Here is a 24,983-nt window from a genome sequence, read left to right on the forward strand (position 1 = left end):
CCGCAAGCAGCAGGCGCACCTCGCAAACGGAGGGGGCCTTACTCCCAGCAAATGGGCGATAGAAAACCGGTCGGTGCCTATGACATCCCCACAAACTGGATGTTTCCATGGCTTTGAGCATGTTTTCATTTCTTCTAACTTCCATCAGCTGTCATTCTTCCACCTGCGTGTGGATGACAAGCCGGCTCTGCTGCTCCACCTCCTGAGGAACATAGTGAAGCCTCAGGAACAGACAGTGGTCTTTGCTGCCACCAAACACCATGTGGAGTACCTAAAGGAGGTAAGATAACAGTGTAGCATAGATTTGTGAAAATGTTAAATATTGTTTAAAAAACTAGAGCTTTAGTTGACTTCTTATTTTTTTCTGATGTCCAGCTGCTGTCGTCAGAAGGTTTAGAGTGTGCCTACTAGATGTAGGCACACTACATCTAGTAGGCACACTACAGTGCCCTTGATCAGACTGCCAGGAAGATCAACATTGGGAAATTTGTGAACCGGAAAGCCATGGTGCTTCTGGTGACTGATGTTGCTGCTCGTGGTATAGACATCCCCCTTCTGGATAATGTCATCAATTACAACTTCCCCTCCAAGGCCAAACTCTTCTTGCACAGAGTTGGTGAGCAGCTGTATGCAGAACGAACAAAGTGATTCAGCCTGTTCAATTTGAAATGATTAGGCCAGCATTACGAGTATTTTTTCCCCTGTCTTTTCCCATCAGGGCGTGTGGGACGAGCGGGCCAAAGTGGCACAGCCTATAGTCTGATTTGTCCTGATGAAATGCCTTATGTCTATGACCTCCACCTCTTCCTAGGGCGACCAGTTCAGTTTGCTTCACCTGAACACACACAAGGTAGACTCTACTGCATGCCTGTCAGGTCTTAAAGTGACAGATGAACTGTTTAACTGATGTGCTACACATTTGAGGTTGCTAATAAACTTTATTTAGTGCTCTTTTTATCTGTCACTGTATTGAAATGTCTGCATTTCTTTTCGTACTCCAGATTCAGAAGGTGTGTTTGGTCGAGTCCCTCAGAGGATCTTGGATGATGAAAGTGCTCATGTGATCACGTCTCATGAAAACTCGCTGGACCTGCAAAATCTGCTCCGTGTCTCAGAGAATGCCTACAAGCAGTACCTCAAGTCGCGGTCAAACCCCTTGCCGGAGTCCATCAGACGGGTTAAAAACGTAGTAAAACACCAGCCAGTGAGGTGATGCGTGCCAAACGCTCTAAAGACACTCGGCTAGTGGACAAATTCAGCAAGCAGAGAGAGGACCGAGCTGCAGAAAGCAGGCTGCAGCAGCCAATCAACCCCACCACTACTGCTGACTGTGACATCACAGAAAAGGAGGAGAGTGATCTAAATGTAAGCATGGGTGAAGTATTGTTTCTTTCTTTCCTCCCTGGATCGTTGTAGTTGCAGGTTCAGATCAGTTTCATAAAGGATTAAGCACACACATTGAACTCCAGGAAATCATAAATCAAAATATGGATATTACCTGTCCACATATTCATGGTGACGTAACTGCTCTTTTAACTGTTTGGTGACTTCGATTTGTTTTGTGATTGTAGAAATGGTTTACATGAGCTTTTAGCTGAGATTCAGAGGTTTCTGCAGCACTTATATTTCTGACCTCTTGTTATAACCGATTAAATGCGATCTCCTCCCTTTTGCCCCCATTTTTGATGGTGTGGGTGCAAATGATCAAGCATGACGTTCTCATAATAAATGAGATAAGATACTGCAAATAATTATTTCTGCATTTGTGATTGAAATGAATTGAAAATGTGTCTGCAATGATACAGTTTTAAAGATTTGGCCTATATAATTTCTCGAGTGAATGAGCCTAAACATGATGACCTAATCAGTGACACCGTGTCACCTGTGACACACACACACACACACACACACGTATGACTTTGGCGGTTTGAGCTGAAACAATTTCAGTGTTTCAAACCATGTTCCAGTTTTTCCTTCACCATTTATGAGGTTTCAAGAAGAAAATAAGCGACAGATATGAATGTTTTTGAAAAATTCTGTAAAGATTAGACGAAAAATACTCAAAAGATAAATTCAATTGGTTTATTATAAACAAGCAAGTCAAAAAAAGTTAAACAAGTAAACAATGAAACAAGGTAAAATGAAGTAAGAACAAAAATGTTAAACAAGTAAATAATGAAACAAGGTAAAATGAAGTAAGAACAAAATGTTAAACAAGTAACTAATGAAACAAGGTAAAATGAAGTAAGAACAAAATGTTAAACAAGTAACTAATGAAACAAGGTAAAATGAAGTAAGAACAAAAATGTTAAACAAGTAACTAATGAAACAAGGTAAAATGAAGTAAGAACAAAAATGTTAAACAAGTAACTAATGAAACAAGGTAAAAGAGAGAAAACCCCAACAATCCCCTCTGAGCAAGCACTAGGCGACAGTGGGGAGGAAAAACTGCCTTTAAACGGGCAGAAACCTCCGGCAGAACCAGGCTCAGGAGGGGACAGTCAACTGCCGGGACTGGTTGGGGGGAAGGACAGAGGTGGAGCAAGACGAGGCTACATCAGGTGAAGCAGTAGAGTCCCTCCTCCAGGGCAAGCGGAAGCATTTTTTCTTCTTTTTCATGGACTTTTCCACAAGCGCCTTTTTCTCCAGGATGAGGGTTCTCAACTGATCGATTGTTTCTGCGTTTTGCTTGTCAAGTTTCTTGCATGTTTGCTCCACCTCTTCTAATGTTGCTTGTTTTTCTTCAAGCTTTTCTTTGAGTTCTTTGGATGTTGCCTCCTGCATTAGCTTGTCCTTGTGCATGTCTGCATTTCTCTCTTGTACTTCTTTGTACATGTCTTCTAACTCCTCATTTCTTCTGTGGATGTCTTGGAGAGTACGCTGCAGGTCGTCATGTATTTTATCTTGGTGTTGCTTTTGCGCCTGCATTTCAGTGTGTTTGCGCTTCAAGTTGTTGTATTCCAACAATATCCCCTTAGTGAGCTCTGAGTTGTTTCTTGCCATGTGATCAATCCTTTTCTGCATCTGTGAGCATCTTTTGTCCAGTTTTTCCTTTTCCCCTTCTAGTTCACCTGTTTTGTCTTTCAGTTCATTACAAAACTGTTGCAGTTTTAGATTTTTACCCTCAAAGTCTTTGACAATGCGTTTCTCTTCTTTCAATGTTTCTTGCTGTTGCACTTTCTCTTGAAGAAGGACTTTATTTTGGCACAGTGCTTCATCCAACTTTTCTTTCAGCATTCTGTATTTTTCCTCCGTGACTTTGAGTTTGTGCTGCAAGTCTCTTTGCTTTGTCTCCTGTTCTTCCGTCTGTTGGAGGATTTCTTTATTTTTTTTCACAGCTTCATCGAACTTTGTTTGGAGCAGCTGATTCATTTGGTCCATATATTGGAGATCCCATTCTGTCTTCTCAACAGTAGCTTTGCTGTCTTGAAGCTGGTTGGACATCTCCTTTAGTTCCGCCGTCTTCTGCTTGTTTTCTTTAATCAGGAAGACGATCTGCTCTCGGGCTTGTCCAAACCTAATTCCCCAGCCCTCATTAATAATTTCTATGTCGGGCTGGCGTTGTTGTCTTTCCTCCAGGTTTTTATTTTGCGCTTCCATCTGTCTACACTTCTCCTCCAGTTGAAGTTTCTCTTCTTCAATTTTTTGAATTTTATTCTGGAGGTGGTAGTTTTCCTTCCTACTGTCATGTAATGCCCTTTGGATGGATAAGAGGTCATTTGGGGAAATTGGCCGGCCACGCCAGGAAGGAGAAGCGGCATGATCTTTTTGTTCTGGTTGGTGTCTTGTTGGGTACATGTTGAAGGTTGTACACGACGACTCTGAAAAGCTTTCCAAAACTTTCTGTGGTGAACGTTTGAAGGCTGCAAACACAAATGCTGCGAAGAAACGAACTAAGAATAGCTGTGTCTCACCCCTATTTGTGGAAAAAACTTCAAAGGATTAAAGGTTCTTAAGGCGACCTTGTGACATCATCACTCCGTGAGCCAATGAGATTGTCGTGTGAAATTTTGGAATGGGGATATTTTTTTTCAAACTGTTTTCAAATTTAACTTAATATTTGACTGTTTCTTAAATGACCTGTTTAGCTGATTAAGAAATTAATTGCCATGAACATACCTAATGTTATATAACAGACAACAGAAAAACAGACATTTTTCTGTTTTATTTAAAAGTCTCACAATTGTCTTATGTTTATTTATATAGGCAAGACCTACTTTTCACTTTTTTGCTTTGCTTTATGTTCTTAAGTGTATTAGTTCGCCAGCAGCAAGAACATGTACTAGTGTCAATAATAATAGTACGGTGGATTAGAAAACCTGCTCACAAGTTGAATAAACACCCAGGATTGTTTCATCATTTTCATTCAAAACCAACATTTGAGTCAAAAAGAGAAAGTTGTTTGTGCTGTCTGATGGAGATGAAGCAAAATAAAATGCAGTTTTGATGTAGCTGATGTTGTATACAAACTAGAAGAGGAAGATAGTAGGATCTCTGTATCATGTTTTGTCACTTTGTACCATGTAATTCTTTCCATTTCCACCAGGGGGTGTTTTCAGAGGTGGTAGGTGGTAAAAGAAGAGGTCAGCAGGAAGATGGTGAAGAACGACCAAAGACCAAGAAAAAAAGGCAGTCAGGCAAAGATGAAGAGTATTATATCCCTTACAGACCTAAAGACTTTGACTCTGAGAGAGGGTGAGGCATTAAACTGTTGCATCTGTTTCTTTAAAAAATGTGAATGGCTTTGTGTTTTATGCTGTTTTGTCCTGTGTTACGCGTCGACAGGTTGAGTCTCGGTGGAGAGGGCAGTGCTTTTGAACAGCAGGCCTCTTCAGCTGTCCTTGATCTCATGGGAGATGAAGGCGATCGCCTTAACCAGCAGAAAAAAATGATGAAATGGTACAAATTTCCCTATGTTTGACTCAATATCCATAAAATGGTCATTTAAAACTATAATTTAAAGTCTTTTTTCCCCCTTTGTTTTATTAGGGACCATAAGAAGAAGCGTTTTGTGAGAGAAACGGGAAAAGAAGACCAGAAGAAGAAGATCAAAACAGACAGCGGTCAGGTTATCAGTAACAAGAAGAACAGGAAGAACTTGTATCCTTCCAACAAAAAGCTTCTCTGTGTGCTGCTCTTAATGACCCTCTTCTCTACTCCTATGACAATGTTAAGCTGTATTGTGAAGATGTTGTATCACTTGACAACATGTCAGTTATGAGGAGTGGAAGAAAAAATACAAGATTGATGATACAGGATCTGGATCAGACGGAGAAACAGGCGGAGGAGGCAGGAAGCCAGCAAGAGGTAGGACGGCATCAAAATGAATAGCACAAACACGTCTGCCTGTTAAATATAGACCATCAGCCACCATGTTTTAACTCAAGTCTAAAAGTAAATACTTAGAGCCCCTCTTCCAGCCTTGCAAGCTATAACCTCCAAGCTCTTTGTTGTGTCGTGCCTCTCCCAGGTCGTGGCCGTGGCCGACGAGGTCCAAACGTACAGAGCTCCGGTGACCACAAAGCACGCTCGGAGCTGAAAACAAAGGATCAGATCATGAAGCAGCGCAAGAAAAAGCAGAAGCACCAGTTCCTGCAGGGCGGGGGGATGAGCAAGCTCCGCTCCAAGAACAAAAAGTGGCTCGGAGAAGTGAAAAAGTCAGGTTTTGGAAGGGGTGGCCATAAGAAAGGCAAGCTGAGGAAGAAGCTGTGAGGAGGACAGAGGGTTGATGGTGTGGAGGACATCACGAGGAAGTAAGCGTCAGAATCATCTGAGAACATCACCAACGATTTTCCTGGCGCTTTGTGTGACTGTAGATTAAGGAGACAATGATTTGTGCATCTTTACACTGCAGAAATGCACGTCACTTCTTCCTTGATGGCCTGCTGAACTCTGTGTTTGCCACAGAGTTATGTTTAATTATGATCCACTAACCTGGATTTACTACTTGTAAGCATGTTGGCAGTCTAATAAAAGTGTTTTGGAGTACTGAAATATGTCTTATCAAATTGGGAAAATACAGATATTAGGTGCTTAATTTCAAGATTCAAAATTCAAACTGTTTTTTGTCATGTGTCCAAAGAACATAAAGGCATTTCTCTGTGCAATGAAATTCTTTCTTTGCTGTCCACACACAGATGCTGATTAATATATACAATAGAAATAGAACATATAAAATACAAATAGTAAAAATAAATAAATGAAGACAAAAAAGAAGACAAAATATTGAAGTGTGAAACAGAGATGTGTGTAAAAGAGTAATGAGCTTAATATGCAGGATGACCTGATGTGCAAAAGTTATTATTACTGTTCAAAAATAGGTCAGCTGTCCATGAGCCTGATAGCAGTGGGGAAGAAGGAGTTGTTGAGTCTGGATGTTCTGGATTTCACACTTCTGAACCTTCGTCTCGAGGGCAGAAGTGTGAACAGTCCGTGTTGGGTGTGTGTGGGGTCTTTGAGGATGGAGGCAGCTCTCCTCTGGACTCTGGACTTGACCAGCTGTGTGGTGTTCGGTGTCCAGGTGAGGTCCTCAGAGATGTAGACGCCCAGGTATCTAAAGCTGCTCACCCTCTCCACTTCAAGCCCCGGATAAACAGCGGTTGGTGAGGCCTCCTCTTCATCCTCGTGTCCACTATTATCTCCTTTGTCTTATCAGTGTTGAGGGTGAGGTTGTTGTCCTCACAGCATGACACCAGACCGGCCACCTCTCTCCTGTAAGCTGCTTCGTCCCCTCCAGTGATGCGACCAATCACTGCAGCGTCGTCCGCGAACTTCAAAATGATGTTATCTTTGTTGGAGGTGACACAGTCGTGGGTGTACAGGGTGTAGAGGATGGGACTGAGGACGCAACCTTGTGGAACACCAGCGTTTGTAATAATGCTGGCTGAAGTCATGTTGCCGATCCTGACGGACTGGGGCCTGCCAGTCAAAAAGTCCAGTAGCCAGCCACAGAGTGTTGCCAGCTTGTGAGTGAGTTTGTAAGGGATGACTGTATTGAAGGTGGAGCTGTAATCAACAAAAAGTACTTTGATGTATAAGTCTTCGTTTCCAGACGGGAGAGGGAATAGTGAAGGGCAGCAGCAATGGCGTCTGATGTGTAATTTGCAGTTAGTTAGGTGCTGTATAAAAACCACATTAAATTCTGTAAACCAATCAATCAATCAGTCACACACACACACACACACACACACTTAAAAAGTAAAATTGGGCTGGGCACACATGAGCCAGGTGAGGAAACACTATCACAGGGAGCCGTCTGCACCGGGAGCCGGTCACAGACCGCAGCCTCCAGGCTGGGCACACACCAGGAGGGAGGCAAAGAAGCCCCCCAGCCAGGCTGAGAAGACCCACAGAGCCCCAGCAGCCACGGTCGATCACAGCCCCAGTGCAGAGAGCCCCCTCCGAGGAAACACTGGAGATATGACCTAATAAGAATATATACAGGATAAAAAGATAAAATAAATAAGAATGGGATACAGTATAAATATAAATAGAGTAAGAAGATAAAAAATGAATAAGAATAAAATCAATAAATATTAGGTAAAACCTAAATTAATAATATAAATAGAATAACAGGATAGAATAAATAAGCATAAAATAAATAAACGTTAGGTAAAAGCTAAATTAAAAAGGTGGGTCTTGAGCCTGTTCTTAAAAACATGTACGTTCTCTGCGGCCCTGAGCTCCTCCGGCAGGCTGTTCCACAGACGAGGACCATACCACTGAAAAGCTGCCTCTCCGTGAGTATGTGTCCTGACTTTAGGGACAATCAAAAGGCCGGTACCAGGGGACCTCAGGGTCCGCGAGGTTTCATATGGTAAAAGCAGATCTGAGAGATAAGAAGCCCAAGACCATTAAGACATTTAAAAACCAATAAAAGAACTTTAAAATCGATCCTGAAACACACGGGGAGCCAGTGCAGTGATTCTGAAACCGGTGTAATGTGGGCCCGCCCTCTGGTCTTCGTCAGCACACGAGCTGCAGAGTTTTGTAAAAGTTGTAAAGGTGAAATATTCTTTTTGGGGAGACCAGAGAGCAGGGCATTACAGTAATCAATGCGACTGGTAATAAAAACATGCATCAGCATCTCCGTGTTGGCCCGAGAGAGAATAGGGCGGACTCTGGCTATATTTTTTAGATGATAAAATCCAATTTTGGTTACATGTTTAATATGTGGGATAAAACCAAGCTCAGAGTCAAAAATAACACCCAGGTTTTTCACTTGTAGTGAAGGGCATAGTGAAAATGCCTGTAATTTAGACAAGAGTTTCTCTCTCTGAGCCTCAGGACCGACGATTAAAACTTCAGTTTTGTCCTGGTTAAGCTGTAAAAAGTTTTCTGCCATCCAAGATTTAATATCTAGAATACAGTTAAAAAGGGCATCCATTGGTCTGGTGTCATCAGGAGACACGGAGATGTACAGCTGAGTATCATCAGCGTAACTGTGGAAGTTCACTCCATGCTTCCTGATGACACCGCCAAGAGGGAGCATATACAAATTAAAAAGTACAGGGCCTAAAACCGACCCTTGAGGCACACCACATGTCATTTTATGGATCATAGAGGAGCATGTATCCATACTCACCATAAAAGTTCTGTCTGAGAGATAGGAAGTGAACCAGTTGTGTACAGCACCAGAGAGGCCCACCATGTGTTTCAGTCTGTTTAAAAGAATAGCGTGGTCTACTGTATCAAAGGCTGCGCTTAGATCCAGTAGCACCAGGACTGAGAGCTTTTGGGCGTCCCAGTTACATCTAAGATAATTTAAAACCTTTAGGAGAGCAGTCTCTGTGCTGTGGTTCACCCTAAATCCAGACTGAAATATCTCCGGGATCTGTCTATCATTCAAAAAGTCATTAATCTGAGTAAAAACAAGTTTTTCTAAAATTTTACTTAAAAATGGTAAGTTGGATACAGGTCTGTAGTTATTAAAATCATTACAATCCAAATTGCTCTTCTTCAGAAGGGGCCTCACCACCGCCGTTTTAAAGGCAGCAGGGAAGACACGCAACTGAAGAGAGCAATTCATCATGTATAAAAGCTCAGCTTCAAGAAATCCATAAAGTGTTTTAAAAAGTGAAGAGGGGATTGGATCTAAAAGACATGTGGTGGGTCTCACTGTGGAGCTGCTCACCCTCTCCACATGTCCTATTCAAAATTATTTATCATTACCGCTGTCCAAGTGGTCTCATTTCAAAGTTCAAAGCGAGCATCGGAACGGGCAAGAAAGGCGACTTTTAATTGACTTTGAATGTGTTGTGGTTTTTGATATCAGATGGGCTGGGTTGAGAAACTGGCTTAGAATTCCTCTTGCCTTCAGCATGGCCATGCCCCTCTGACTTCTGGCATCAACAAGACATTTTTACCCAGGGAAATGTTTATTTCGCTTTTCTGTTTGGACTATTCTCTGTAAATTCCTGAGAAAATCTGAGAAGATCAGGAGTGTCTGAAAAACGTAAAACAGCCCATCTGTCACCAACAGCAATGCTGCCTTCAAAGTCACTTAAATCACCTTTTTTTTTTTTTTTCTGGCGTGTGATTGACTGATTAGATATTTGCATTCACAAGCAGCTGAATAGGTTAGTGGATAGTGAGTCTGTACTGTGTTATTGTATATTGTTTTTTCAGTTATTGCTCTGGTATAGAAGTTTGTTTTCTTTAAGTAATTTAGTAATTTTCACATCTCCGCTCCGTAAAGCGCAGACATAATAGTAAACATCATTTACATGTCCAGTTTTAAAATGTTTTTAATCTTGTCTGGTAAATTTTTCTTTTTTTGTCAGTCACTTACATTTAGGGAAGGAAAGTTTGAAGAAAGGAAATTTGACGTGTATGTTCTAAGATAACTGTGACGTTGACGACCTTTATTATAACTGTATTGGGCATGTTCACTTAACCAACAAAAATAACAAACCAACAAAATAAGAAACATAATTCCTGTTTTATAAAAAGCCACAATGACCAAGCCATCAGTTGCTTTATATGCCTATAATATCCACATTTATTTTTATTCATAAAATTGGAAATGTAAGATATTAATAGATAAATTTACAAAAGAAATTAAATGTAGTTCAATTCAGTTTTATGCATATGGGGCCAAATCACATTAGAAGTATGAGATAAAATTTTAATTTGGTCCATCTGGATGTGATTATAATGCTCCTGTTGTTTCGGGATGATATGCATACATACCATAATAAGTTACCCATTTATTGATTGCTGCTGGCTCCTGGCTCATGAAAACTTGAGGCTTATAGTTATCTGTGTGAATGCAGCTGAAGATGAAAAACAATTGATTGGTGCAAACAGTGGCGGTCCTAGGCTGTTTGGCGCCCTGGGCGAACACTTCCTCTGGCGCCCCCCCCTAACAAACAGCAAACGACTAATACAATCAGAATAGGACAAATCAACAATTGACACTGACTAATTATTATTGTGCTGAACACGGTCCAAAAGATTCAGTAAGCTACATCAGTGTCTACTGTTTGCTATCAAAGCCAAGTGGCTAACAAAAGTAAACAGAAGTTTTCACTATCCCTACTAATTAATGTTATCTTGTTGTATCCCTGTTGTGGCCCGTGCTATCCTCTATGCTGTTGCATGCTGGGGCAGCAGGTTGAGGGTCACAGATGCCAACAGACTAAATAAACTGATCCACAAGGCCCGTAATGTTGTGGGGATGGAGCTGGACTCCATTAGGGTGGTGTCTGAGAAGCGAATGTTGTCCAAGATAAGGACAATCATGGATAATACCTCCCACCCATTCCATGACATGCTGGCTACCAGTGTTGGTCAAGTTACTTGAAAAAAGTAATCATTAACTAATTACTGATTACTTCCCCCCAAAAGTAATACCATTACTTTACTGATTACTTATTTTCAAAAGTAATTAATTACTAAGTTACTTAGTTACTTTTTAAAAACACGATTTACAACCTGAATAGGTAATAAAGCAATAGATCTTTCAGCCCAATTCTACTTTTTCTGCATAATCCATCATACAAAATTTAATCAAATGGAAAAGTCTCTTTTTAAAACTTGTTTTATTAGTTTTAATCTTTTAACTTTATACATCAAGCAAAAATTAAATTATATGCAACATTCTCTGGCTGGAAGAAATTTGTTTAACATTTAAACCTATTTTCTGCACATTCCAGCACATAAAATAAAATATTTTTTTGTGTTTACACTCAGTCTTTCAAATAAATGCAAGTGAAACACAACAGAAAATAAATAAAATCAAAGACTCAGCGGTCCTGTTGCTCTATTTTCACCTGTATAGCAGGCGGATGTTTGCCCTGGTGCAGGTGTGCCGCAGCCATCAGTGGAAGAATCCGCGAGTTTGTTTGTGAATTTCTCCCACACTCCATATATTATCCATTGTTGATCTGCACACAGCTGTTGCCACGAACGTCGCACTCACTTACATCATTGTCATGAGACACTCTCGCAAAAAAATCACGGTTTTAGTAACGCAGCGTTCTTAGAGGAAAGTAACAGTAATCTAATTACCTTTTTTGCAATAGTAATCCCTTACCCTACTCGTTACTTGAAAAAAGTAATCGGATTACAGTAACGCATTACCCATTTCTGCTGGCTACTCACAGGAGCACGTTCAGTGAGAGACTGAGATTACCAAAAAGCACCACTGAACGACACAGGAAATCATTCCTGCCTGTGGCCATCTCCCTGTACAACTCCTCCATCTAATACACTTACACCCTTTTTATACATGCTCAGTAAAAGTACGGGGAAGTATACTGTGTTGTCCTTTTGTTGTTTTTTATTTTATTCTACTTTACTTTTTGATTGTTATTTTACCTGTTGTGAGTGCTTTCCGTAGTTCTCTTTTTCTCGCGCCGCTGCTTGTTTACCCTTGTAAATGCGGACAGAGTTCACACTCGTGTTTATTGATTTAAATCTGTTTTTTCTAATGTTTGTTTGGGGGGTTAGTAGGGAGGGGAGGGTGGGTCCCACGCCCAACTGTTACGTTGTCACTTTAAATACTGTAGAGCCGCATAATAACATTCCCTACTTTTCAATGACATGGCTGCTCAGAATAATGTAAGCTTACAAAGCGGTAGAAATGCAACCTTCCTTAGTTGGAATGTGCGAGGTTTAAACAATCCAGTTAAAAGAGGGAAAGTTCTTTCTCATCTTAAAACATTGGGACCGGATATTGTGTTCTTGCAGGAAACTCACTTGAAAGATAAATTTCATATACGATTAAAATGTAGGTGGATTGAGAATGTGTACCATTCTACCTTCCCTGCTAAAGCGAGAGGTACAGCTATTATGATAAAGAAGCGTATTCCATTTGTACATAAAAGCACAATATCAGACAGAAACGGATGCTATTTGATTGTGGTCGGGGAGCTGTTTTCTATACCTCTCACTCTACTCAATATATACGCCCTGAATGTGGACAGTCCATCTTTCTTCAAAAAAAGTGATGGCACTTATCCCAGACATGTTCCAAACAAACCTTATCATTGGTGGGGATTTGAATTGTGTGTTGGACCCCTAGCTTGACAGGTCTTCTTTAGCTAAGCAGGTCAGGAACAACTCCAGTGCTTTTCTTAACACTTTTACTGATAATTCAAATGTGTCTGATGTTTGGAGAATTGCAAACCCCACTGGTAGGGATTACTCTTTCTTTTCAACTAGGCACAATTCATATAGTAGAATTGACTTTTGGATGCCAAATTAATGCCATATGTCACTGACACAAAATATCACAATATTGCCATCTCAGACCACTCCCCTGTCACATTAACCTTAAACATCCAAAATGCAACTAGACCGCAGCAAACATGAATGCTTAACCCTCTATTGGCTTAACCCTCTAAAGGATTTTCATGAATATTTGGAAACACAGATCTTCAAATACAGCACAGTCATGAGAAAAAACTAAGCTTACATTGATGTTAACATTAATCTAGAGCGAAATAATCAGTTAGTCAAGACAAAATGCCTGAGGTTCTCTGGTTAATTCTGTTTTAAAACTTAAACTAATGTCTTTCAGTTCTGTCCTGATCTAACACATAAAGTAATATGAACATGACAACTTTAGGGAACATTTTATACTGGGCGTTTTATACACAGTCTCCCATTTTCAGGGACTAAAAGTTTACTATCAGTTGAATGATAAGAACTTTCATGGTCAGGGTAGGCCTTTTATTTCATGACAAATGAAATAAAAGGCCTACATTTGTCATGCTTGCTTCATGACAAATGAAGCAAGCATGGAGTTGATTTGAAGTGTTGTGGTTGTATTTTATAGCTTTTCTTGTCATTTTAAATACAAGACCAAAGAGATGTCCATGCCGGTAAGAGGGGCCATCATTAGGCTGATGAAACAAAATGAAGCTATTAGAGAGAAAGCACAATTCTTAAAAATAGGTAATAAACTGACCAGTTCAGGACCAATGAAAGCCCTGAAAGACCACAGAGGACTAAAGTGCGTGATCACAGAATTATTTCCATGGTTAAGAACAACAGCTTCAAAACTACATCTAATCAAGTCAAGAACACTATCAAGGAGGTAGACGTAACAATATCATGATCTACGGTCAACAGACGTCTTCTGAACAGCTCCTCCACACCTTGGCTCATGTGATTGGGTAGAGGATCAATAGGGGGTCAATGACTTGGGGATACTCGTGGCTCAAGAGTTGGGAGTTCGCCTTGTAATCGGAAGGTTACCGGTTCGAGCCCCGGCTTGGACAGTCTCGGTCGTTGTGTCCTTGGGCAAGACACTTCACCCGTTGCCTACTGGTGGTGGTCAGAGGGCCCGGTGGCGCCAGTGTCCGGCAGCCTCGCCTCTGTCAGTGCGCCCCAGGGTGGCTGTGGCTACATCGTAGCTTGCCATCACCAGTGTGTGAATGTGTGCGTGAATGGGTGAATGACTGGATATGTAAAGCGCTTTGGGGTCCTTAGGGACCAGAAAAGCGCTATATAAATACAGGCCATTTTACTCCCATAGGGCTTAAAATCTGGGACTCAGTTTTAGGGAGCTGTTGGGTCATCAATGTTTTCTGAGTGGACTGATCACTAGAGTTTACTGGTGATGTGACTGTTGATAGTAGTGGGATTAACTGTGAAGTTTAAAGTATTATGGTCTCTGCTCAGATTCATTCAAATGCTGCAAAACTCAGTCAATAGAGCATGATTGCTCTCATTAAATACAAATTTGAATGATAAAAGAGACCCACAAGCCTTGAGCCTCTGTAAATGGACTGGGTATAAAACTGGTTTTAATTCTTAGTTAATGCAATTTTTTTGTAAAAGCAGTAGAATTAAAACTGGATGTCTGCACTTCATTCTCATCTGGATTGTTTGATAATGACATAATGACAGTGTAGTGGTGTACAGAGGAAAAACTAAAAATTTGTTCAACAAATTAAGAATCTAACTCTAAATTGTTTGTTTGTTCATACAGAAACCAAAATGCAGCGCGTCTCGTGGCTTGTTGGTTAAGGTTCAAAACTGAAATACTGTCAAGCAAATCTTTACTGCCCTTATTTTTCCTATCTCTTTCAATGGTCATAAGAATCTGCAAAATGTGGTGTTTTGGAAAAATTTACAGTCTTAATGCTAAACTAGCCTAATCCCCAGACTTGTAAAACTATATTGTTACGTTCTTGTCCTCTGGTTGCTTGACAAATGTTGGCAGACCTAAGTCAGATTAAAGAAGTGTGGAAGAACTGCGAAACGTGTGGACAAAGAAGTTTTGAATACTCTGGATAGTAAAACTCACCTTCTACCCGAATGCTGATCGGATCAGACTCTACCAACATGTTGCTGATACTCAGTCGGCAACGATACTCTCCAGCATCCGCTCTCTGCACATGTTTAATGCTGTAATATGTAATGCATAAGGACACATCAGTTTATGTACCTAATCTGTCATATCACACACATTTCACCTTCATGTGATACATACATGACAGTGGAGAGGAGAGTTGATACCCCATCTGTGATGGATTGGAGCTCATTCATCACTACATGGATGTTTGGCAACAGCTCCTTACTATCCTTCACCCACAGGATGGTGGGCTCCAGTCTGGTATCAGGAATGTCAATGGAACAGTTCAGTTTGGCTTCATGGCCCTCTGACAGCTGAATGGTGCCTACGGTGGGCTTAAAGCGGAGTTTCCTGAGCTCCTCTGGACTCAGGTACATCTGAGAAACAGCTCGAGGTATCACAAGAGGCTCCGAGGTCCTGGAAGGTTGGGCTGTTTACAAAAGGCATGTTAGCGTATGTTAGAACTAATAAATGGTAAAATGGAAATATACTTGATAAAGATATGGTATTGATTTTACAAGAAAAGATTTCATGGAACACTGCTAAGCTTTAAAACAATGTAGAGTATGTTTAACAGTAAGTAAAAAACATTTTGAAGTTTGGTGGGGAGGGGTTTTCTCAAACAACTGATTATTAATTTAAAACATTCCAACAACATCTGGATGTTTCGTTTTCACTGTGAGAAACGTTTCTTCACCCATCCCAGTGACTTCTTCAGACCGAACTAGTACTATTGCCTAACAATGACCTGACGACCCATTGTTAGTCAGTGGTACCATTTTCAGTCATTATATAGATGCACTGTTTATAAGGTTGGGGAAACCTGCAGGCAGTCATGAGAAAAAATAAGCCTACATTGATGTTAACAATTATGTACAGCTAAATAATGTGTTAGTCAAGACAAAATGCCTGAGGTTCTCTGGTTAATTCTGTTTTAAAACTTAAACTAATGTCTTTCAGTTCATGATCTACGGTGAACAGACGTCTTCAAAAATGTAAATACAGATGGTTTACAATGAGCAACAAACTACTGGTCACACTCAAAAACAAGAAGGCCAAATGACACTTTGCTAGAAAACATCTAAGTGAATCTGAACAGCTCTACAAAATGTTTTGTACAGATGAAACCAAGGTTAACTTATACCAGAAAGACATAAATTAAAAGTATGAAGAAGGAGAGAAACAGCTGATGGTCCAAAATGTCTGTGAAGGAACCTTAGCTGATTGTGACCCACACCTTGGCTTGTGTGATTGGGTAGAGGATCAACAGGGGGTCAATGACCCTCTTGGGGAATTAGTGGTTAACAACATGCTCACTTTACTTGGACGTTTTCTAACTGTCTTTATTGGAATCTCCTTTCAAGGTGAGTAACATTGGTTATAACTATAAGGAAAGAGAGCTACAAAAGTTGGAACATGTTTTGAATTTATGGCATGAGGCGTGTTTTTCTCTTTTACCGAAATGTTTGCTTTAGCTAATGTAACTTTAGCCAACAAGGTCCAGCTTGTGTGTCATGACGAAACTTAACCTAATAAACTGACATATGGCCTTTTTTATGGTTTTAACGTAGCATGGACAAAATCAAAAGTATTGTGCCGCTAGCTTTAAGGTTTAACAATCAACCACTGTTGCGATATTAGTAAGCTAACTCAGCTAATTAATAAAGCTCATTTCATATTGTCTCTGTACTTGTAAATTTCTTTCAAGTTCACAGGCTGTTGTATTTTGGTGGAAGTTCATTTTGGCAATATTTCCAATAACTGACTGGGTTCAAAAAGAACTTTTGGCAGGACTGCTATGCTTGTTGTCATCTGTTTACCCCTATGTAATCACTAAAGTTGTTATGTACTGCTGCATGCTAAGCTGCAAGAGTGCACTGAGGATTGAGACAAAATATGGTCGACAAACCAGCATTATATTAGTTTTTATCAGATAGTCCTCCAGTGTGATTATTTCTTGCAGTAATGATATTATGCAATTATTTCTTTCCCTGAAATACTTTATGCTTAACAACAGCTCCATTTTGACTTATTTTTGAACTCTTGTGATCAGTATGACCAAATTATGTGGGTTTCCATACTAAAAGAGCTGTAGTGACAAAATAATTGGTATCAGAGACACTGATTTTTGGCATGGTATACTGCAGAACTCCCTTGGCTTGTTTCTGATCTTTTTTTGTGTGTGTGTGTGTGTGTGTGTACATAATTTAGCTTTTAATTTAACTGCATTCCCTGTGTTGTAACAACAATAACATTATTTATAGGTGTCAGAAAATTATATGCAAACACCCCTATATGGCTACAACAATATAATTATAACATATATCTTTATTTTATTTTATTTTAGGTCTGTGAAGCCAAACTTGATGGTGGGCATTTATTTTTGTCACTGGAGTCAAATGGTAAGTTACCTTTTGTGTATTTTTTCATACGGGAAACACCACAGATTATATTGTAACTTAATAGCTCTGTAGAACAAATGATATAAAGATTGTAGTGTCAGGGTACTTCTTAAGAAGTAATATTGCGCTATCGATGATCACATGCAGGTGGCATAAACTAAATATTCAGACATGCTACCAACAAATGATTCATTAACAAAAGCAATGGAGCAGACTTTTTAGGGTCTTGTGGTTGTAATAACATCCATAACTGAAGGTTTGTCATTAATACACATCCATAACTGAAGGTTTGTCACATAAGAGTCATTTTCACACTCATTCTACTTTAAAAGATTTCAAGACAAAGCTTGTTGTTCTCTGAACTTCCTTGTTCGCTGAACAGCAGGTAACGTGCATCTTTTTGTTTGTTTGCTTTTGTGTGTGTGTGTTTTCTCTAATGGGCCTCAGATGACAGTTTGCTTAAAGTTAGGTCTCAAAGCATTTTTTTTTTAAAATTCTGCCTGTACCCCCCACCCCTCTTCTTCCATTGCTCAGGCTGAAGCAGAATTTGCCCATCTTACATCTGTTGACCTGAAAGGGTCCCACTTTGCTGGGCTTGACCAATATGGAGAGGTTCATGGAGCTGTACAAAATCAAGAGCGGCATAGGAGGGCTAACTAGGCTCATAAAATGTTTCGATGATGATGTAAGTGTTCAACTGCTAAATGTTCTCCTTTGTTTAAGTTTTAGGTTATCCAGTTCAACTGATTAACTCATTCAAACAAAGCTGATAAGTAAAGTCTGTCATCATATTTCACAACTGGACACTTAGTGTGTTAACTTTTACAGAATCTGTGTATTTTGGTGGTAGGTTGGGTATCATATTCTACTTGAATATGCTGATCAGCCTGACTCAAATTAAAAGATATCAAAATATTAAAACAAACAAGACAGGTGTAACTGACCCAGTTATCTCCAATGATAATCATATATTGATGGAATTATGTAGCAAAAAGCTGTGAATTTGTACCTGTCTACATGCTTCATAAGTACTGTTTAAAAAGTTTTATTGTTTTCTTTTTGACTTCTTTGACCAGAGCTTTACACAAAGGAAGAGGACAGAGGACCTCATTTTCTCAAGGAAGATCCCTCACACACTTTCAAGACTGTGAAGGTTAGCATTGTTTCTTTTAGTTAATTCAATAATTACACCACCAGAGTGGATTTTAAATCAAACAATCAAGATGTGATTGAAGTGCAGACTTTAGGCTTTAACTCAAAGGGTTAACACCCTACTCCCTGTAGATGCCACATGATAACGTGTATACTCTTTCCTCACCAAATGTATTATTACGAGATCCGTGACACTGGATTTGGTCTGGGGTTCAGAGAAACTAACTGGCGAACTAGCATTAATGTTAGTTTCTTGTGTTTATTCATGTCTTCACCAGGGTCTTTGACATTTCGCTGCTGTACTGTTCACTACAGCTTTGCGTTTGATTTCTCACATTGTATATTGTAATGGCAGAGATATTAGGATATTTAAGGGGTTGCAGTGGCTACTGCAGCTGTTGGGGGCAATACTTTGGTGAAATGTCCTGGACCCTGGAAAAGAGATTGTGTAGACTGGGTAAGAGTTAAAGAGTTAAAGGTCACTGGCCCAGAGTCATTGGACAGCTGGGTAAAGGTGGATGTTGATATTCAGTGCCAGTTATGCAACCTGTCCAGCCATGTTTATATGCTCTTTTTTCATGTTGTTAATATAAGGGGGAAAAAATCTGTTACTGATTAAAGAAGCATTGTCTGTGGAGCCACATTCTGATCCTGTAGTTTAGCTCCAGTTTGCACATTTCATGTATTCTCAGTTACATTTGACTCAGACCACAGCCAATATTTAGCACAGGTAAATTTAAATTTAAATTTTTGTTCGCATTCTGCAAATGAAGACATGCTCTGTTATTTATGAACGTGGTCTTTGTTTAAAGCAAGAAATGACCATCATCCAAGGCATCAGTATGGCTCTTCTTTGGAAAGACATGAATTCTAAAGCACAAGGGATATTGTGTATTTTTCTAAGTCAAGTATGGTAAATAATTTTTTTGTTTTTTTGTCTTTGAACCCTTTTAAAGCCCACAGATATTGAAGACACGTTTGCTAACTAGGATGAAAGTTGGCATTGTGATGGTGAAAGAAAAAGGCATCATCGATGTGTTGGTTGTCCTTTAGGCGGCAGTAATCCTGTCTAATCTGAGGGATGTCTCAAGTGCCATTTCCATGCTGATGGGTCTTTTTTTGCCCTCAACATAGACTATCCAAAGGAACTTAAGTACACCTTTGAAGTCATTCAGAAGGTCCTCATGAACATTGGTGGAAGGCAGTGCTCCTCACTTGTGCATGGTCTAAGAAACAGACTCTTGCGGAAAGTCATGCAGAACTGCAATTGTATGCTCACAGCATACAATTGCCTTAGCGTTAAAGACAGTTTTTATTTTACTGTTTGTTTTTCCATACTTGCAAGTTCTCATGTTTCACTTTTGTATGTCACTAATTGACTAGACTTTACATTCCAGATTAGACAATAACTCATTTTTTCATGGTTTAAGAAACTTACTTCTGTGAACAACAATATAATGGTGGACTCTGCAGATGCTTATCTCATGCAAGTCAGTAGTTTTTCCTTTGTTTTGCAATTGAGCAGACTGAAACTGATGTTTCTGAAATATCCATATTATCAAATGTTTCATGCAGAACTCATTTTCAGAGCAATTGGTTCTGTGGAATTTGTTGCAGTTGTAAGTGAAGACAAATACAAGCGTTTGAAGTCTTAGTTGTTATAAACTGATCTTTACTGTCACTTAACAGTAAAGGTTTTGTACTATTTTAATATTTCAAGTTTTATGCTGACAGGTGTGACTGAGCACAGATGAAGTTTAAAATTTTTTGCAAATGTAAAGAATAATTTTTCTAAAATATTAAGTGTCCCCTTGATACATTTCATTAATACAGACTTTATGTTGTTAATTTTAACACAGCAGTTTTTATCTCATCCTGTTGAAAGTCTGATAAACTCATGCCATGGTGAGGGTTCTGTTGTCCAACTGTCCACAATTCACAAGAATCGCTACTGCTCCTAGAGTATTGGTCAGAATTTAATCAAACTTGTGCAAAATAATCACCCAATCTGTCTTCACCCAAACTGTGCTCAAGACCAAATTCTAATTTATTGTTTCACAGGGAGCAACCTATGAATTTGGATGGATTGTGAGCCTGATGAGCTACATCACTGATTTTTCTGTTTCTCAGATGACTAAGATGGTGCAATAAAAGTTGAATGTTGGGTGCTGACTAATTGTCTTGTCATGTTCTTAAAACAAACTTTCTGCATGAAATGATCCGATACACTTTAATGGAATCTGTGGGTTTTTATTTATTTATTTTTGTAAACAACAGAAAATTAATTTAAATGAATGTAGACATTTAAACCTGAGATCTGAGATAAACCTAAGTGGTAGTTTTGCTGCAATGGATGATGGAAAGCTCAAAGAATTACTTAAGATGTTCAATACACAATTTTTTTTTTTACATCCAGTCAATCAACTCTGATAATTAAAATGAAACTGGTTTTCAGGTTCATACAGCTACCTTAAGGAGCTCAGTTAATTAATAAACTGTAATCAACTTAGCTGACAGGTTATGTTAGTTAAGCTAAAATAGATTCCTAAGTAAAAAGAACTACTAAGCATTTGAATTAACTAAAAAACCTAAGTCAACTAAATTAGGACAACAGTTTAAACAACAGATTATTTTAATTTAGCGGAAATAGTTTTCCCAAGTAAAAATGACTATTAAAGCAGTTGAACTGACTAACAAACCTCTAACAAACTAAACTAAGACAAAAGTTTAGACAACATGTGATTTTTTTTAATCAAGATAACAATTGGTTGTGTTACAAGGACAAACTCTATTTCTTGACTTAACTTAAATTTGAAGGCAGCCCTTTACATCATATTTTTAAGTTGAAACAAGTTATATTTTACAGTGTACAGTCACTGAGTGGACTGATCACTAGTGTTACTGATGATGTGACTGCTGATAGTAGTGGGATTAACTGTGAAGTTTAAAGGGTTATGGTCTCTGCTCAGATTCATTCAAATGCTGCAAAACTGATCAGAGAGCACATACACTACAAATGGATGAAGACCCAAAGCACACTAAAGGCAATCCAAGAGTTTCTCAAGCAAAACAAATGGGATATTCTTCAATGTGCAAGTCAGTCACCTGACCTCAACCCAATAGAGCATGACTGCTCTTATTAATTACAAATTTGAATAATAAAAGAGACCCACAAGCCTTGAGCCTCTGTAAATGGACTGGGTATAAAACTGGTTTTAATTTTTAGTTAATGCAATTTTTTTTGTAAAAGCAGTAGAATTAAATCTGCACTTCAATCTCATCTGGATTGTTTGATAATGACATAATGACAGTGTAGTGGTGTACAGAGGAAACACTATCAAGCAAATCTTTACTGCCCTTATTTTTCCTATCACTTTCAATGGTCATAAGAATCTGCAAAATGTGGTGTTTTGGGAAAATTTACAGTCTTAATGCTAAACTAGCCTAATCCCCAGACTTGTAAAACTATATTGTTACGTTCTTGTCCTCTGGTTGCTTGACAAATGTTGGCAAGTCAGATTAAAGAAGTGTGGAAGAACTGCGAAACGTGTGGACAAAGAAGTTTTGAATACTCTGGATACTAAAACTCACCTTCTACCCGAATGCTGATCGGATCAGACTCTACCAACATGTTGCTGATACTCAGTCGGCAACGATACTCTCCAGCATCCACTCTCTGCACATGTTTAATGCTGTAATATGTAATGCATAAGGACACATCAGTTTATGTACCTAATCTGTCATATCACACACATTTCACCTTCATGTGATACATACATGACAGTGGAGAGGAGAGTTGATACCCCATCTGTGATGGATTGGAGCTCATTCATCACTACATGGATGTTTGGCAACAGCTCCTTACTATCCTTCACCCACAGGATGGTGGGCTCCAGTCTGGTATCAGGAATGTCAATGGAACAGTTCAGTTTGGCTTCATGGCCCTCTGACAGCTGAATGGTGCCTACGGTGGGCTTAAAGCGGAGTTTCCTGAGCTCCTCTGGACTCAGGTACATCCGAGAAACAGCTCGAGGTATCACAAGAGGCTCCGAGGTCCTGGAAGGTTGGGCTGTTTACAAAAGGCATGTTAGCGTATGTTAGAACTAATAAATGGTAAAATGGAAATATACTTGATAAAGATATGGTATTGATCAGTGGTACCATTTTCAGTCATTATATAGATGCACTGTTTATAAGGTTGGGGAAACCTGCAGGCAGTTGAGACTGAAGAGGTCACTTAGGTGAAAACGCACTCTCCCACTGAAACGCAACGTGTTTGAGCATGCATCGGGACAGTTCGAAACATTATTAAATGTTAGAGAAAAAAAGTGGAAATTATCATAACAATTAGTAGGGGGCATGTTTATTTTCTGCATATTATTTAAGAGAGTGAAAAAGAACACTTTGGATTTGCGTTTTTTTCTAAGAGGGCACGCGTAGCAAAATTGGGCCACACGAGGAGAAAAACACGGTGATTTACGCAGTCAGCATTTTTAAAGCTTTTCTATGAATTACAGCTCACAGGACTTTTAATTTATAGCTATCCTGACTTGCTTTCACTCCCACCGTTCCGTTTATGCCACATTTTGTGACTTAATTAAAGAGCAAAATGCTACTAAAAGAAATCTACAGAAATCTTCTAGGTTTTCCAGCGACTGATACAAAACAATTTAACCAGATATTTAAATCTGTCCCAGCTGCGGTCCGTCATGCTGAGGAATGCTTCTCTCTCTGCAAAGTAGTGGACAGGAGACCCGAACCGAGCTCTGAACTTTAGGGGAATGATGTCAGTGCAGCAAAACACAGTCTTTAAAAGAAAATGAACAACTTACCACTGATCGGAATCCACACAAGTATTGCTATAGTCGTAGAAAACAAAACCACCCAATCGGGTTTTAATGATTTCTTTGCCATGACCGGTCCAGAGAACTGCTTCTTTTCGTCCCACAGCACAGGTCCGCAAGTGTTATAATATGACGGGATTGTGCCAAAACCCACAATTCAGCTGCAACAATATCCAACATCACCCAGCAGAGTGGCTTCAGCGTCGCTTGTGTAAATAGTTGCAACACCACGTAGCTGAAGAGGGGGGAAAAACGTTTACCAAGAGGGACGTCACAGATGGAATCCCACGAAGGCGGGACTGCGTGTGGAAATACTAGAGACTGTATAGAACATATAGATGATATATCTTTATGCTGTCTGTGGGAAATACTGAAAGTCAGCCTGAAGTCAGCTGTAAAAGCAGGATTATTACAATCACTCGATAAAACTAGATAGTATAGTTAGTATTTATTTTTCTGTTATTTCTTTTCTATTGTTTGCTTAATTTCTATTGAAATAAGTTGCAAATAATCTATTACCTAATAAGAAAAACGTGTATGAAACCTACAGAGGAACACAAGATCTCTTTAATCTTAGAGTTAGAAAAATAACAACAAAACAAAAACTACTACTAAATCAAACTACTCCACCACGTGGTCACTTTTGCTACTGATCTTCCACAAATAGAATAAGAATCCAAGGTCCATTTAGTGTTAGGATGCCTGGGTCGTTGACCCAGAGGTTTTGAGTTCATTATATTATTTATTATTTCTAGTCTTTGGGTTTTTGTTAGAGTCATGTCTTATGGTTTGTCTCTGTGTAATCCTTAGTTGCTGTCTCCCCTGTCCGCTATATCCCCGTATCCAGTCAGTGTCTGTGTCTGCCCTGGTCCCACGTCTCTGTTCCCTCTGTTGCAGTGCTTGCCTGTGAGTCTGTGTCTTAAAGTTCAGTCTGTGTTATGTTTCCTGTTTTACTTTGTAGGTGCGTGTCTTATGTTAATGTGTCTGGCTTTGCTTCCTTGTCTCGTTAGTTCTGATTTCTCCCAGCTGTGCCCTCCTTCTGTGTCTCATTCCCCTCGTTACTTCCCAGTGTACTTAAACCCTGTGTTTCTTTGAGTCAGTGTTGTGTCATCCCTAATGCTGTGTGGATCTCCCTGTGTCTCACTGTGAGTTTAGTTTATGAGTTTCGAGTTTAGTTTAGTTTGCTTTTTGTATGACTTTTCCCTGCCAGCAAATAAAGCTGAGTTCTTTGTGTTTAAACCTCATGCCTGAGTGCCTGCATTTTGGGTCCACCACTCCTCCTTGCCAGCCTGCCACACAGCCAACCTTAACATTTAGAAGCTGTTGTTGAACTTTCAGTCATATTCTAAGAACGCTGTTCAGTTGCTGTTGCAGTTTTGGTGTTTTTTTTTTTTTTTTGTTTTTTTTTGTTTTTACACCTTGATTACCTTTTCTGAGGAATACTTGCTTGTGCAGTCCAGATATGGAAAAGGAAGAGAACAAAAACTTAAAGTAAATGTTTATTTTTTAAAGCTAGATCCATAATTTGCTGGACGCAGACACAAATGTTTTGTCCCTGTACACCACTACAGTGGATTTTAAATCAAACAATCAAGATGAGATTCCAGCACAGACTTCCAGTTTCTTTATTTATTTTTTTACAAAAGAAAAAAAAAAATCAGAGGCTCAAAAGTAATTGTACAAAGTAACAAACTTAAATACAAGGGATGTTTTAATACTTTAATCCTTTACAATTAATGACTGCCTCCCTTGACATACTCTTCCAGCCCTTTACTGAAG

General features: G+C 39.4%; 2 protein-coding genes across 5 annotated transcripts in view; one reads left to right on the forward strand and one right to left on the reverse strand.

The window, feature by feature from the left end:
• mertka (c-mer proto-oncogene tyrosine kinase a) overlaps positions 1-23,434 on the reverse strand; it is a 47,699-nt gene extending 24,265 nt beyond the window's left edge. For 2 of the 3 annotated variants that reach the window (XM_019366317.2, XM_019366316.2), the window contains exons 1-5: positions 23,193-23,433; positions 22,138-22,429; positions 21,952-22,052; positions 14,945-15,236; positions 14,759-14,859 (exon numbers count right to left, since the gene is read on the reverse strand). In XM_019366317.2, the coding sequence (XP_019221862.1) occupies positions 14,759-14,859; positions 14,945-15,236; positions 21,952-22,052; positions 22,138-22,429; positions 23,193-23,274 (868 nt within the window). In that variant the 5' untranslated portion in view covers positions 23,275-23,433. Of the gene's footprint in view, positions 1-14,758; positions 14,860-14,944; positions 15,237-21,951; positions 22,053-22,137; positions 22,430-23,192 lie in introns of all 3 variants that reach the window. The other variant, XM_025897258.1, reaches the window with a different exon arrangement.
• LOC109204737 (ATP-dependent RNA helicase DDX54-like) lies at positions 600-5,994 on the forward strand. Of its 2 annotated transcripts, XM_025897270.1 has the most exons (8): positions 600-616; positions 719-850; positions 1,002-1,365; positions 4,547-4,695; positions 4,786-4,899; positions 4,990-5,100; positions 5,216-5,307; positions 5,471-5,994. In XM_025897270.1, exons 3-8 carry the CDS (start codon positions 1,213-1,215, stop codon positions 5,710-5,712), a joined length of 861 nt encoding a protein of 286 aa, XP_025753055.1. In that variant the 5' UTR covers positions 600-616; positions 719-850; positions 1,002-1,212; the 3' UTR covers positions 5,713-5,994. The 2 variants fall into 2 exon arrangements, with proteins under 2 accessions (XP_025753055.1, XP_025753056.1); XM_025897271.1 differs by lacking the exon at positions 600-616 and having other exon boundaries at positions 711-850.
• Positions 23,435-24,983: the final 1,549 nt, after the last annotated feature.

Source organism: Oreochromis niloticus, linkage group LG13 (assembly GCF_001858045.2).
Source record: "Oreochromis niloticus isolate F11D_XX linkage group LG13, O_niloticus_UMD_NMBU, whole genome shotgun sequence".
Taxonomy (NCBI): Eukaryota; Metazoa; Chordata; class Actinopteri; order Cichliformes; family Cichlidae; genus Oreochromis; species Oreochromis niloticus.

Excerpts from the sequence above, each read along its gene's own strand:
- LOC109204737 (XM_025897270.1), top strand. The coding sequence starts at position 1,213 with ATGCGTGCCAAACGCTCTAAAGACACTCGGCTAGTGGACAAATTCAGC. Across the intron at positions 1,366-4,546 it reads AGGAGGAGAGTGATCTAAAT|GGGGTGTTTTCAGAGGTGGT; the intron begins GTAAGCATGGGT and ends CATTTCCACCAG. Across the intron at positions 5,308-5,470 it reads AGGCAGGAAGCCAGCAAGAG|GTCGTGGCCGTGGCCGACGA; the intron begins GTAGGACGGCAT and ends TGCCTCTCCCAG.